Below are 14,716 nucleotides of genomic sequence, written 5' to 3' on the forward strand. Positions count from 1 at the left end.
TGGCTATGCTCACTCAACCTAAAGGTACATTGAAGACTTCTAAATTTTGACTTCTGTTTAAAGGGCTGTTTTGCTGATTGCATGCTCTCGATTATTGTATCTAGAGAATAAATTCAAAGAAGAATTTGTCGAAGTTTCCATGATTAATTAAAAGCAGCTAAAATGCTGTTAAGATGCATCGGACTACACTTTGTAACTCGTTTGGACTTCACCTAATGAGGTTTTGAATTCTTTTCTGGGTTTTTCGTCGAAGGCTATTGTGCAGAAGGCTAAGTGTTTTCGGTTATACCATTGCATTAACTACTACAAACTGTTCTACTCAAAAGAATTGCAGGTTCATAGTGGCCTGGAGGAAGATCTGGACATATTTCTCCGCCGCCTGAGCTGAGAAAGCAATGCCGGCTAAACGCGCAGAGTAATTCAGTACAGAACCAGTACCAGTACAATTCAAAAAAGCTACTACTTGAAAACAAGTTCTGGATCAGTTTATTTGAAATGCAACTCTTCAACTGTACACCCAGTCGAACACCATAGCAACGGTAGTGTCATTTCTTCTTTCGCCGTCAGCCTCTCAAACGGCTATTATTTAGGCGCTCTCCTTTTTTGTTGAATTCGATTTATCAGTTGATCAGGTTTTTCGTTTTACATAAGTCACGACTTTCACCTTTGACATTTCTTTTTTGCTATATTGACTAATAGCCGCCATCAGCCTCTCAAATGGCTATTACTTGGGCGCTCTCCTTTTTTGGTTAATTCAATTGACCTTTTGATCAGGTTTTTTGTTTTACATAAGTCACGACTTTCACGTTTGACATTTCTTTTTTGCTATATTGACTAATAGCCGCCATCAGCCTCTCAAAGGGCTATTACTTGGGCGCTCTCCTTTTTTGGTTAATTCAATTAACCTTTTGATCAGGTTTTTCGTTTTACATAAGTCACGACTTTCACGTTTGACATTTCTTCTTTGCTATATTGACTAATAGCCGCCGTCAGCCTCTCAAACGGCTATTAATTAGGCGCTCTCCTTTTTTGGTTAATTCAATTGACCTTTCAATCAGGTTTTTCATTTTACATAAGTCACGACCTTCACGTTTGACTTCTGACTTACCTCACTCACTGTTTTAACTGAATGGTTTTTAAATCCATTCACTCAATGAATTACGCGAGATAGTGGATACAGTCAAGGTCAAAAGAGCAAAATCAAAAGAGACGGGATAAACCGATAAAGCCCCGCCATGAGTTAAAGAGTTACACTGATTTTTTCTACGTTCTTTTCAGTCTTCTCATATCCCGAAGTTTTAGGCCAAGTATGACAAACACTAATATCAGATCACTTTTCAGCTAACCTTTGTTTCACGAAGGATAACAGTGGGAAGCCGTGGAATAAAAATGTTTCTGAGTTCCATTTTCATCAGTTAATTTACCGCAGTTGGTTTTTTGCTGCCAGAACCAAATGACCTCATTCAGCGACAAAAAAGAGAAAATATTTCAATTTGTCTTGTGTTTCCTCTGTATCTTACAGTTGTTTATTTGGCAATTGAAATAAATACAATAAGCTGAAATGCACTACATTGTTTTAAAAACTTATTTAAAAACTCAAAGAGAAGGAAAAAAACTATAAATTAAAATTTTCTTACTTTTTTCAGATAAAATCACAGTATTTATTTAATTTTTGATACCCAGGTTTTGTTATCTTTTGATTTAGTTGAATAGGAAATGTAAAGAAGACGAAAAATGAAAATGTTTAAAATGTATGGAGAAAAATAGAAGGAGCCGGAACTTGACTTGAAAACTTTAAAACTAATCATTTTCTTTATTTTTTCAACTTGTTTCTGTTCTAGTAAAACTTTATTTTTTTTTTCAAACAAATTTGTGAACACGAATACAATAATAATTATATAATTTAAAAAAAATTCTTATGACAATCCAATTTAAATTCAAATGGAATCTCAAAGTGCTACAAAAAGTGCCACACCAGAAATGAAAATTTCACTGAAAAAAATGAGCCTGCCTTGAAGAAAATGAATACAATAATAATTATAAAATTAAAAAAAAATTCTTATGACAATCCAATTTAAATTCAAATGGAGTCTCAAAGTGCTACGAAAAGTGCCACACCAGAAATGAAAATTTCACTGACGAAAATGAGCCTGCCTTGCACATATATTCCCTAATTTGACAAAAAAATATTTCAGCATTAATTTCAATAACGGTGCAACAGTCTGCTGGAATATATCGAGAAAAAAACAAAGGGGAGAGAAAATTTTGTGTTGGTTGTTTCAGGTAGTGCATTACTGATTTTTGGCCAAAAAGAAGTGAAAAAAGTGCTAAAGTTTTTGATGGAACAGTTTGGGTAACATATCTGCGTTGCCGCAAAAAATTCTGCGAAATTAAACACTACCCTTTATGGTAGCTGTAAAGCGTTTCCAAGAAGTCAGTTGAGTTCCTGAAATTTATAGAGTTTTAACCCAAAAACCAAAAAACAGACCGCTTCTATAGAGTGTGATTGAGCGATTCATTCGATCGGAAAAAACCATTCAGTCAGCACGCATGTTATTGATTTGTAATCGGATTGTTGAAAGAAAGACTCTTTAAATGGTAGACAATTTAAAAATTTTTTACGGCAAAACGCTTGTCAGCAAAAAGAAATGTTAAGTAAAAGCAAAAAAATCTCTGCATTGCCTTAGAAAATTTGATTTGTATTTCGTTTTTGATTTTGAATGCGATCTATGCAACAGAAATCAATTACTTTTGATCGAATGCAAAGGTTATTTAGGCCGTTTGATGTTTGAAAGTAGGCAAAAGCAAATTCTTGTGATTTGAATTACAATTTGACAATAATTGAGGCGTTTCTATGCAAGAGTATCTTGAATTCAAAAAGAAATAAATAAATTGGTTTTATCAGTTCAGTTGTAATCTTTTGAAAAATGTTCAGAAAATCAATTTATCAGTCATAGCAATGGACCGATATAGTGATTTTGTTGAACAAAAGCAGCAAAAAAATTATTAAAGCCAACGTTAAAAACCGAAAAATTGTTTTTTATTTGAGAACATGATACGAAATATAGTGAAAGCTTTATTCACATAATTTCGTTATTTTTGTCTACAAAATTCTTTCAAAATTGCGTCTTTTTTAGAACGACGAAAAATACTTTTATGTGCGCATTTAAAGAGCAGTGGATAAGCAACAGAAAACATCTGTCAGGTTCCCCTCTTTTCAACTTTCCTCCAAATTAATTACAAGCCCATATTCTTTTTACATATATCTGGCACAGAGACCAAAATGTTTTCTCTCAATGTAAAGATATTTCTCAAGCCAAGCCAACGTTCTTCAGTGGTTACCGCACTTCTGTTGGAGAAAGCGCAGAAAACTAACTGTTGTTATAACCCTCTCCCCAAATAAAATAGCTTACCAACTTTAACTTACAAATTGAAACATTTGTAAAAATTGTAGGAAAAAAATACAGAAAAAATGTTAAAAGTTAAAAAGTTAGCTAATTTTCTTGGTTTGCTTCTGGGCTGCGTTCATAGAGGCAAAGCAAAGGGAAACATTTTTCTGTGGAATCTAGCTTTTATCAGAACTTTCTTTGAAACTTAAACCTGCAACGTTTTAATGTTCAAAGTTCCAATCAAGTGTCTCATTTAAGAGAAAACATTCAGGTCATACCGTTCAAGGAGCTTGACTATAATCAAATACATAACTAAGGGTACGTATCTGTCATAAACAGATTTAAGTTTTGTCAAAATTTTCTGTCAATTTTTGCCAATGCACAACATCGATTCTATTTCTTACATATGCACGACTTAACAGTTTTGCCAAAATTATTTTTGTTCAGAGATTTGCACAAATCAAAAAGCGTTTTGATATCGATAAAGGAGGACCATTGCTGCGCCGATAGCATTTTCGCTCAACTTTTTTTTACCGACCCAAATGAAAAATTCGAAAGCCGGCGTTCTATAACCCGAGTGCTCGAAACTAAAAACATGAATGTTTTGATTTTGACATTTGCTAGGTGACTTGAGGGATGACGGACGGATGTTTTGGAAATTTAAATGCAGAGTTACGTCAACAGAAAAGCAAAACGTCAAACAGCACGCATAAACAACTGCGTTTCATCTTTTTAAAGGAACCTGATAAGAGTTTTAAGAAAAACAAACGCAAAAGTTTAGCATCAATATAACAATCGAGTTTTGTGTTTAAATTAACTCCGTAGAAAATAGCGTACAAAGTTTTTTTTGTGCTAAATTTCTTGTTCAGAATCTGAATCAAAACCGAATTCATCATTCGGTCGAACAGCATTCGTCAACGCAGGGAAGTTTTCGGCTGTCTGAAACTGTCTGCTACTTGAAACGCTTCTCGCTCTCAGTGGATTCACTGTCCCTGGTCTCGATTCCTGTTCAGTTTCTTCAATTGTTCTGAAACTTTCATTTCTCCTACCAGATTCATATTTTGAGTTTGGATAAGTGTTTTCATAATTTGGATAATTTTGGGGTTGAGAAATATTTGGAGTTTGTTGACCGTGTTGAGTAACTGAGTTAGGTCGAGACAGAGCAATTCGTTCGTTGTTTCCGGCTTTTAATGATGGGTCCAACATATCCAAAAGTTGCGGGGCATGTTGGTCCACGAGAGCCAAAAGTGAGTCAAGCTGAGCTCGCTGTTGGGTGCTTTCTTCGATGTTTATTTGAAGTGCTAAAACGGAAATCTTTGATACCCTCTTCTAAAAGTAATTGTTCTCAAGTATCCCTGTGAAACGAAATTTAATAAAGTTGGTGAAATCTTGATGACATTCTTGGTCGGAAATCGTCGAGAAATGTAAAGGCTTTCAATATTTTCTCATTTGTTTCCAGACATTATTTATTTTACCCAAATCATAGAGAGATGTATCGAGATTTTTTAGGGTGTTGTATCGAAGCAAGCTAATGATTTAAAAATGAATAAATTCAAGTCCATATTTGCTCTAGGTTATAATTTTTAAAAACAGAACACATTGTTTCAAAGTTCAAAGGGTAAATCTTTATGAAGAGAAAGGGGTCAAAATGTTTTTCAAAATGAAATATTTTGTGAAACATTAAATTCTAAGAACTTGTTAAATAAATTGTGGCTGACATCGCATATTTGAAACCGTATCAGTTTGCTGTATCTAGGAGCTGTAACTACGGAAGTTCATAGTGCGAATCCATTTCTTGTGCCCGGATAGTTTTGTCCTCTTCGAGAGAACTATGACTACTAAGATGTAAAAAGACTGTTTATGCTCACCGCTCATTGGGCGAATTATCGGAGAACAAAATTTCAAATGTTGTCACCGCTCATTGACCACTTATGAAATCGAATAAATGCTTACTCTTTTTAACTGTGGTGCCTATAATCTGGCATCTCTTGCTATCGGCATGACCACAGAGCCGCGTATTATGTTAACTGCGACTGCCTGAGCCAGTCAATAGAAAACTACAGAGAATCTTAAGCCCCAAAAACTACTCTTTTTGCCTAACATGGCATTCGTTTGAGCGTCTTGCAAACTACCTTAGAGAAATCTTCGAAAGTTTCAAGAACGATAGGATTGAATTAGATCCCAACGTCGCTAAATTTTTGGGTGCACTGCCAGGGCAAAACCACATTTCTCCGCCGCATTTAAGATAAGGCTAGATTGTAGCGGTGAGGTGCATGAAACATCCAAACAATGTTTTTTCCAGCACGTTGTCAGATTTCTTGCTGTGCATGCGTATCAGTTTTATGTCAAGGTCTGTGTGCATATTCATCGGACCACTAAATTTTCAACCTTATTTCTTAATCAATTAACAATCTTTTATCAATACAGTTAGCTAAGAAAAAAGAAGTGAAAATTACTGCTTTTCAGGTATGATTCTTACCCTGAACAAGATTCTCCTTTTCTACAGCTACCAATTGATCGTAGGTGTTGGCATCCATTTGACCATTCTTGCCTGCCAGCCTGCTTCTGATTGGCTGTTGCAGCGGGCCATTCTCAGTCATCTGTTCATACTCCTCTTCCATTGCTGCTAGAGCATCTTCTGTTCTCTCGGCGTGATCTTTCAACTTGTTCAGCTCTGTTTCCTTCTTTTCAACTTCGTCTATCAAGTCAAGCTGTAATCAATAATAATGAAAGACGAAGTCGAGTTCCATAATTTACTATCTGACATTGAGTTCCATAAACTGATTTTCAGCTTAGGGAAAACCGGACGATTGCGGAAAAAACCCACGGAAAAAAACCCACTTCATTTTAGATAGGAAATAAACCCCCACGGAAATAAACACCAACGGAAATAAACCTTCATTTTACTATTAACGAGCTGCGCATTTAGCGCGTTTGGCCATGCCTCGCGGGCCATGGCCATGCCTCAGCGGCCCGTGGGACTTGACATGAAACTATCACAACCGAACAAATTATCACGACCGAAATTCAATTTTAAATTGGGGGCTAACTTCCGTGGGGGTTCATTTCCTATCTAAAGTTAAGTTGGGTTTTTTCCGTGAGGGTGGGGGGGGGTTCCGTGGAACAAAGCTATAGATCAACGGTTGCTGGCAATTCGTAATTAAAAGGCATATTCAAAAAAAATTGTTATCAGTCTTTAAAAAAGGGATTAAACACAGGAAAATGCTCAGCCAATTTCTTCATGTGTTTCCAACCATCACAAGCAGTAGTTCTGGTTTATGCTAGAACAGTTATCACCACTTTTTTATACAACATTTTGTTTAAGAATGGTGTTTTCGTAGCAATTTTTGATAGAGCAGGGTTATTTCATACTAGCTTTAGGTCTTTCATAAGAGCTTTTGGTCGATCACGATCCTTTAACATCACTCTTTGGTAGGGCATGATACTTTCAGACCAGTTTTTGGCTAGAGCTTGGTTTTTTCAGAAACCAAGGACTTTTTTGATTAGTGGCTGTTAAATTTAAATGTATTTCTGCGGATGCTCGAGCATCCAAGAAAAAACACCAAACTAGAATTACAAGCAGTCGACGTTTGGAACAATTTAAATTTTGCCAAATAAAGTGAGAAATATTGAACTCCCCTGACGAATCAGTTATGGGTACATTACTTCGAACATTTTCGAGTTGAAAGTTACAAAAAGTATAATTCTAACTACAGTCGTCTTATTCGGGGCAAATTTAGTGTGCTGTTTTTATTTGTTTTGAAACCAAAAAAGTCAGACATTCGAGAATTTTAGCAGAGTTCCTTTTATTTTGGAAGGAACACTTCCAGCTCCAAGTGAAAAATATAGCTCCAGCAGAAAGACATCATTTTTCTTAAGTGAAGAAACTTCTCAACAACGTCAAACCCTATTGTTTGACAAACTTTTTTTCTTGAGTAATTTCTACTCATTTTGATTTAGTGGTACAACCCCAAGTTGTTTTTGTACTGAATTTTTATTAATTAAACCATTCAAATAAGAAAAAACACTAAAACTGCACTAAATTGATCAGTACGGAGACTGTTTTTCTGTTGTTTTGGTACTTAGTTTTTGTTCTTTTGTTGTTCCACTCGCGGGTGTTTGAGGCAATTATAGTTCAACAAATAAGAATTACTTTGGGATAGTTTTTCATTACCATAGGATTTGTCATAAGTTATATTTCTATTCGTTGTTGTTTTATAGCACAACGAATGAAGCATCGCGGGTACGTTCTTGAAAATTTTAAATTTATTTATTCAATAAAACAACGTTTTTCAAAATTTTGATCTTCGAATAACCTCAAATTTTGTAGAATCAACTGACAATTGGATGCTTGTTGATGATGATGGGGGGATTTTTCCGTTAAACGTGTTAGGGGTACTAAGATAAAGCTTCAGATAAAACTGCTACTGTTTTAGAAGATTGCAATATATTCAGGTGGTGGGCAAAAAAATTTTCCCTTATAAGAAGTTTTTCGCTACTTAGTGATACGGCTATTGTTTAAAAAATATTTAATTTCGAAAAGGAAACGGAAACGTATTTAAATGCTTGAGATTGGTCTATTATGGACCAGAGTCAACTTAAAATCCTTAATCTTTTTCTGCTCAAAAAATTGCTGTATACGTTATTGTGACAAAATTTTAAAATGCTTGACTACATTATATTGTTTATATTGTCTATATGACTTTATATGTGAGCTGAAACATTCCAAAATTTAAATTTCTCTCAGCGTCAAAAAGAAGTGTTTTGACGAATTTCAAATTCCGGCTTACTTGCTTATGATATTTTCTGATTTGTCTACCATGGAATCTCATATACGATCTCAGTATCGTGTATACTTTGTGTTTTTACAGAGATCTTTTATGAGATACAATCCAAAGAAATACAGCTCTGGCGTGGCTATTAAAAATGACGATAACTCGAACTTCTCATGTAAGACGAAATGATCATACCAAAGATGAAAATGCAAGCTTTAGTATGGTTTTTATGATTTTCTAATTGAAACAAGTTAAACCTACCAAATTGGGCGCCGCATTGGCATGTAAAAATTTTCTGACGAAATTTTAAAAAAATGTTTTTCACATAGTTCATCGAATCGGGTTACGTTGCGTGATTGACTAAACTACCTTTTGTTTTGTGACGTCAGCCAAATGATCACACGTGTCCCTGTGAGCATCTGTTAGATCACTCAACATATTCTGAACATCGTCAAGTCTCTCCATCATTTCTTCCTTCTCCTCTTCTAATTTCACTATCTTATCCTGAAACATTCAATAGCCTCTAAAGTTGGATGAAATCTCCAGTGAATGTCTAGTTTATGATTGTGCATCTTCATCCAAAAATGGTAATTTCGAATGACTTATGAGTAATTATAATTATACAAATCAATGGCCAGGATTCGCTTAAATGCTGTATATTGTTAATCACTCTAAAACAATTTTATTCCATTTTTTAGTTTCATCCTGGCGATGGTCTAATTTTTAGACCTTTTCAGTTTTGGAAAACGCATAAATTTGTAAAAAGTTGGCACATTCCTCACATAAATTACTTCTTAAAAAGAAGAGAAAGAATCAGCCTATTCAGCACATCTGCTACCTAATACCCACAGACCTACTGTAAATTCACACCACTTTTCAACAATTTCCTTGGTTAAATTCAGCACAAAATTACATTTTCTGTTGTTCTATTGCAAAAATAGCGTCCTTTTTTATTCAAATTACGCGTCAACGTTTTTAAAGTCAACATTTCAGCTACAAAAATTTACCAACAAAGTGTTGTTCCATCCCAACGATATTCAAATGAGAACATAGAAAAAAAATTTGGTTCTGTCTCCCCCAGCGTAGTGGGCATATAAACTTTCCGTCCCCAAACTATTTTTTTTGCATAATAGCGTGCTATATTACATCTACACACAATTTGAAAGTGGACTCACTAAAAATATTTCGCTGATTACCAATTTGTTTTCCTTGCGATAATATGGAAATTGTGCAATACAGTGGCTGAAAGTTTTGAAAAATTGTTAGGAAAGCAGGAAAGCATGATATTTACTGAAATAATTGAAAAATGCGCAAAATAGTGGCTGAAAGCTCGGTGAAAATGCGAACAAAATGTAGAAATTATGAAAGAAAATGTGGAGAATGTGTAAAAAAAATTGAGCTGAAAAGCTGGAAATTATGCCAGGAAAGCGTCCGAAATCTCCAAAACGGGGGCTGAATGTTATGATGATGATGGGGGGATTTTTTCGTTAAACGTGTTAGGGGTACTAAGATAAAGCTTCAGATAAAACTGCTACTGTTTTAGAAGATTGCAACATATTCAGGTGGTGGGCAAAAAAATTTTCCCTTATAAGAAGTTTTTCGCTACTTAGTGATACGGCTATTGTTTAAAAAATATTTAATTTCGAAAAAGAAACGGAAACGTATTTCAATGCTTGAGATTGGTCTATTATGGACCAGAGTCAACTTAAAATCCTTAATCTTTTTCTGCTCAAAAAATTGCTGTATACGTTATTGTGACAAAATTTTAAAATGCTTGACGACATTATATTGTTTATATTGTCTATATGATTTTATATGTGAGCTGAAACATTCCAAAATTTAAATTTCTCTCAGCGTCAAAAAGAAGTGTTTTGACGAATTTCAAATTCCGGCTTACTTGCTTATGATATTCCGGCTTACAAGTCTCTCCATCATTTCTTCCTTCTCCTCTTCTAATTTCACTATCTTATCCTGAAACATTCAATAGCCTCTAAAGTTGGATGAAATCTCCAGTGAATGTCTAGTTTATGATTGTGCATCTTCATCCAAAAATGGTAATTTCGAATGACTTATGAGTAATTATAATTATACAAATCAATGGCCAGGATTCGCTTAAATGCTGTATATTGTTAATCACTCTAAAACAATTTTATTCCATTTTTTAGTTTCATCCTGGCGATGGTCTAATTTTTAGACCTTTTCAGTTTTGGAAAACGCATAAATTTGTAAAAAGTTGGCACATTCCTCACATAAATTACTTCTTAAAAAGAAGAGAAAGAATCAGCCTATTCAGCACATCTGCTACCTAATACCCACAGACCTACTGTAAATTCACACCACTTTTCAACAATTTCCTTGGTTAAATTCAGCACAAAATTACATTTTCTGTTGTTCTATTGCAAAAATAGCGTCCTTTTTTATTCAAATTACGCGTCAACGTTTTTAAAGTCAACATTTCAGCTACAAAAATTTACCAACAAAGTGTTGTTCCATCCCAACGATATTCAAATGAGAACATAGAAAAAAAATTTGGTTCTGTCTCCCCCAGCGTAGTGGGCATATAAACTTTCCGTCCCCAAACTATTTTTTTTTGCATAATAGCGTGCTATATTACATCTACACACAATTTGAAAGTGGACTCACTAAAAATATTTCGCTGATTACCAATTTGTTTTCCTTGCGATAATATGGAAATTGTGCAATACAGTGGCTGAAAGTTTTGAAAAATTGTTAGGAAAGCAGGAAAGCATGATATTTACTGAAATAATTGAAAAATGCGCAAAATAGTGGCTGAAAGCTCGGTGAAAATGCGAACAAAATGTAGAAATTATGAAAGAAAATGTGGAGAATGTGTAAAAAAAATTGAGCTGAAAAGCTGGAAATTATGCCAGGAAAGCGTCCGAAATCTCCAAAACGGGGGCTGAATGTTAGAAAAGTCGATAGGAAATGTAAAAATTATGTAATGAGTGGGTGTTAACTGTACTGAGTGTGTTGAAATAATGTGATCAAAAGTTAGAAATGTGCTGAAAGAATATTACAAGCAGCCAAATACGCCTTTTACTGAAAAAACAGTCAAAGTAATACTCGTAAACAGTCAAGTAATGAGTAGTCGGTGAACAGGTGACTCAAAAGAAAATTTTGCCAATGTTTTAGAGATCTGGGTTTGAGGCTGACTTGATGTGGAGAAATGCTCTGTAAAAATTGTGCTAAAGAGCGCATTATGGAAGGAAAGTGTGCAAAACAAACTATAAAAGTGTGGAAATTATGTAAGAAAAAAATTCATTCGACGGCGCGCAAAATTATTTTTCAGAGGGTAAATTTTACAGAATTGTCCGTTAAAGAGTGGGTAAGTGATGAAATTTCCGGGAAAACCTCGATCCGGGTGTGAACAAATTCGCAGAGTGTTTTCGTTGAAAAAGTGTCTCTTTTTGAACAGGTATTTATCTATCTACTCACTTTTAAGTCATCCTTTTCCTTCTTGATATCTCTCACTGCTTCGATCAGCTGTGACTTCTGTTGTGATAGCTTCTTTGCCCTGTTTGACTCCCTCTGCAACTCATTCACGATCAGTCGCATGTCTTCACGCAAGTCTGCGGCCTCCATTGTGCTGCTTATCACCTAACACGAGAAACTACACTTCGTAAACAGAATGGTGACAGTGTTCAGATCTTATTTTATGAATAGACTCGAAATCTCTTCTGGGGAAGCTCAATATTCATTTCAAAAGCAAGCGGAACAAACTATTCAAGGTCAGACGAGGTCGATTCAAATGTTAAGAAAATATTGGAATTATATAAAATAAGTTGCTAATATGATTGCCAATGAATTCTGATTTTGATTTTTATTATTAGCTGTAAGATATCTAAAGTTAGATTTCGCCATCCTCAATTTTAAGCGTTTATATGGTTAGGATACCTCCGGAAATTTATTTTATTCAGAGAATTTTGAATTATCTAAGCATATTTGGTCAACTTCAGGACTCCTAAATCATGGTGAGTCTCCATCATAAGATTAGACTCATATTCCATTTTTTCTCAATGATAATGGGTACATATACGGGTAGATGTTTAGCCATACGGGTAGATGTTTAGTCATTTGGTCTGCACTATGACATTCTCTAGATTTCAGGACGAGGCCCTATATTCTGAGATCAGAAAATCAAGAGTAACTTCTTCTGCTGTGGACAACCAGGTCATTCGGATCATACTGATCTGTTTATATATGCCCACAGGACATTGGGGGATTTCAAAGAAGTAAGCAACGTGCGTGAATTGGCCGGGTTCAAAAACATCGCAAAGACCCCAATCCCAAGAGTGGCGGAGACCAAAGCAGAGGTGAGCTGGTAAGAGGGTTAACACATGTGATGGGACCTTTCAGAGCAGAGTCAATAACGGGGCTAGAGTTTTGATTTGTGCTGGCAGATCAGTTGACAAGGTTTGTTTTTTGGACTTGAAAAAAAACAAAACTTGCAAACAAGTTTGTTTTGGTTTGACATTGCAGAACAAGTGTGACATTGTTTGACATTGACGGAACGCCCCTAAAGCCGAAACAAAACACAGTTAAAAATTTTCGCTCAAAATAGTTGAAGACTTACTGCTCAGAGGCACGCAAATTAAAGAGACGTCCAGATCGGATACGCTACAACAGAATGGGTTTGCTATGATTTTCAGCGAGACATTGCTGGATACTTCAGGATGCTTGTGTCTTCACTCAGATTTTACTTAAGATGATGTAGCGCGAATGGCCACAAAACTGTACACAAGTCACTGAAAAAAGGTTGTCGGTAAAAGTAGAGTACAGAAAAGAAGCCTGTTTCAAATACCCAAATCACGCAAGGTCATGGAAGTTTGAATGTGTACCTTGAATGAGCCTGAAGTAAGTTCTGTAGATGATGAAACAGAGTCAGCAGAGCCACTAGAAGATCTTGAAGAATATCTGGAAGATAATGAGGGACTGGGCAGATGTACTGAAAACAAAAGATCTGAGAAAACAAAAGACTGGGAAAGATGTACTGAAACCATTGAAATTCAGAAAGGGAGAGAGAGATAGAGAAAAAGAGAGATTGACACTTACGAAGAAGAGGACAAATCTGAGCCCAGACGAACGATATGAGGAACATCACCAAGAAATGTTCCGAAGTTTCATAGAGAAGTTATGACTCATCTGGTTGTAGCTGAGGCCGAACGAACGAGTGGAACCCAAAAACAGTCGACATAGCAATATCTCACCAACAATTTTTATTAAGTCAAACAAAATTCAAAACAGTTTTCTTCCGTCCAATTGCAGATCAGCACTGATTTACGTTATTTTTTTGACTCCTTGTACATAATTCAGGTCCAACTCTGGTCAGGCTTTGCGCAAGCTTGTGTTTTTTAAACCCTGATTTTAAAAAATATGCGACAGATTCTATGTGCCCACCTTATGCGTTGTCGTCGGTCTGGACATAACTGTTTCCGTCAAGGACCTCATTGTGGGCTGCGTTCTATAGTGTAGTTTCATTGCAAAGTTCTTGCAAAAATGGAATTTCATAAGATTTGCAGATTAATACAGAAAATAAGACAGTATTAATTCTACCCCTAACCAGTAAATAGGAAGATAAGAAAATAAGCACCCATTTATCACATTTTTGGATTACAGTGATTAGACTCCTCAGTATGATATCATACTTATAATTTAAACTTTCTAAATTGTGCAACTTAAGGCCTGAGTGATTTGAAGTTTAGTAAAAGTAACTTAATTGTTCTAACGTTTTTGCAAATATTGCAGTCTTCCGATCCAATGAGGCTGTAAGTTGTTCAAAAATTTGTTGTTACATGGTCAAACTAACAAACGTTTTCTCATAATGCTTCTTCACGTTCAAACGTCTCCAAATTACTGTTCATTTCAATGTAAGAGAACATTTCTATTAATTAAAATTTATCAGGCCTAATTTGCTGATTCACTGTGCGAATTTCAACGAAACACAGTGACCTTGAACTAATAGAAGATTTAGGAAAAGATTATAAAATTTAGTTACCAGCAAAACAACGAACAAGCATTTTGAGCGTAGTTTGAAGTTTTGAATCTTAAAACAAAATTTTCTCCATAATTCTTGTTCTTATCTCGGGTAATTAAAGAAGTAACATTTTTGTCGATTGAAAATCCTAGTTAATCCTTAGTGAAAATAGCTCATACTGCCGAATATTTGACAGGTTAATTTAGGTCTTGTTTTTTCTGTGCTATATTTGGGTCGTGACATTAGTTTCGTAAGCCCATTGAGCAAATGGTACATTCTACATGAAACGCAAATCTCTTTAACATCCCGATGAACTGAAACTTGAAACATTTTTTGAGATACTAAGTAAAATTATTAAAATAATGGAAAAATGATAAGGCAATCGTCAAGATATGCTAGGACACTTTGCAGATATTCAGAACTTTATCAAGATTTGTCAAGATGTAGTGTTTGAAAACAAGAGGTAATAAGGTAATGCATACTGTCGACGAGTTTGTTCCTTCGACTTGTTGTTTTCTATGTGTATCAGGTATATGTTTCCTATTTAAAGTTTTTTT

The 14,716-nt window shown here is 35.1% G+C and overlaps 1 protein-coding gene across 1 annotated transcript in view; it reads right to left on the minus strand.

Moving 5' to 3' along the window:
• Window positions 1–4,043: 4,043 nt before the first annotated feature.
• Window positions 4,044–14,716, minus strand: part of LOC142337522 (uncharacterized) — a 39,987-nt gene continuing 29,314 nt past the window's right edge. The window contains exons 14-17 of the mRNA XM_075386809.1: window positions 11,621–11,782; window positions 8,534–8,668; window positions 5,869–6,100; window positions 4,044–4,690 (exon numbers count right to left, since the gene is read on the minus strand). Coding sequence (XP_075242924.1) covers window positions 4,242–4,690; window positions 5,869–6,100; window positions 8,534–8,668; window positions 11,621–11,782 — 978 coding nt within the window. The 3' untranslated portion in view covers window positions 4,044–4,241. The remainder of the gene's footprint in view (window positions 4,691–5,868; window positions 6,101–8,533; window positions 8,669–11,620; window positions 11,783–14,716) is intronic.

The sequence above is a fragment of the Convolutriloba macropyga genome, chromosome 4, assembly GCF_964194025.1.
Source record: "Convolutriloba macropyga chromosome 4, txConMacr16.3, whole genome shotgun sequence".
NCBI lineage: Eukaryota > Metazoa > Xenacoelomorpha > Acoela > Convolutidae > Convolutriloba > Convolutriloba macropyga.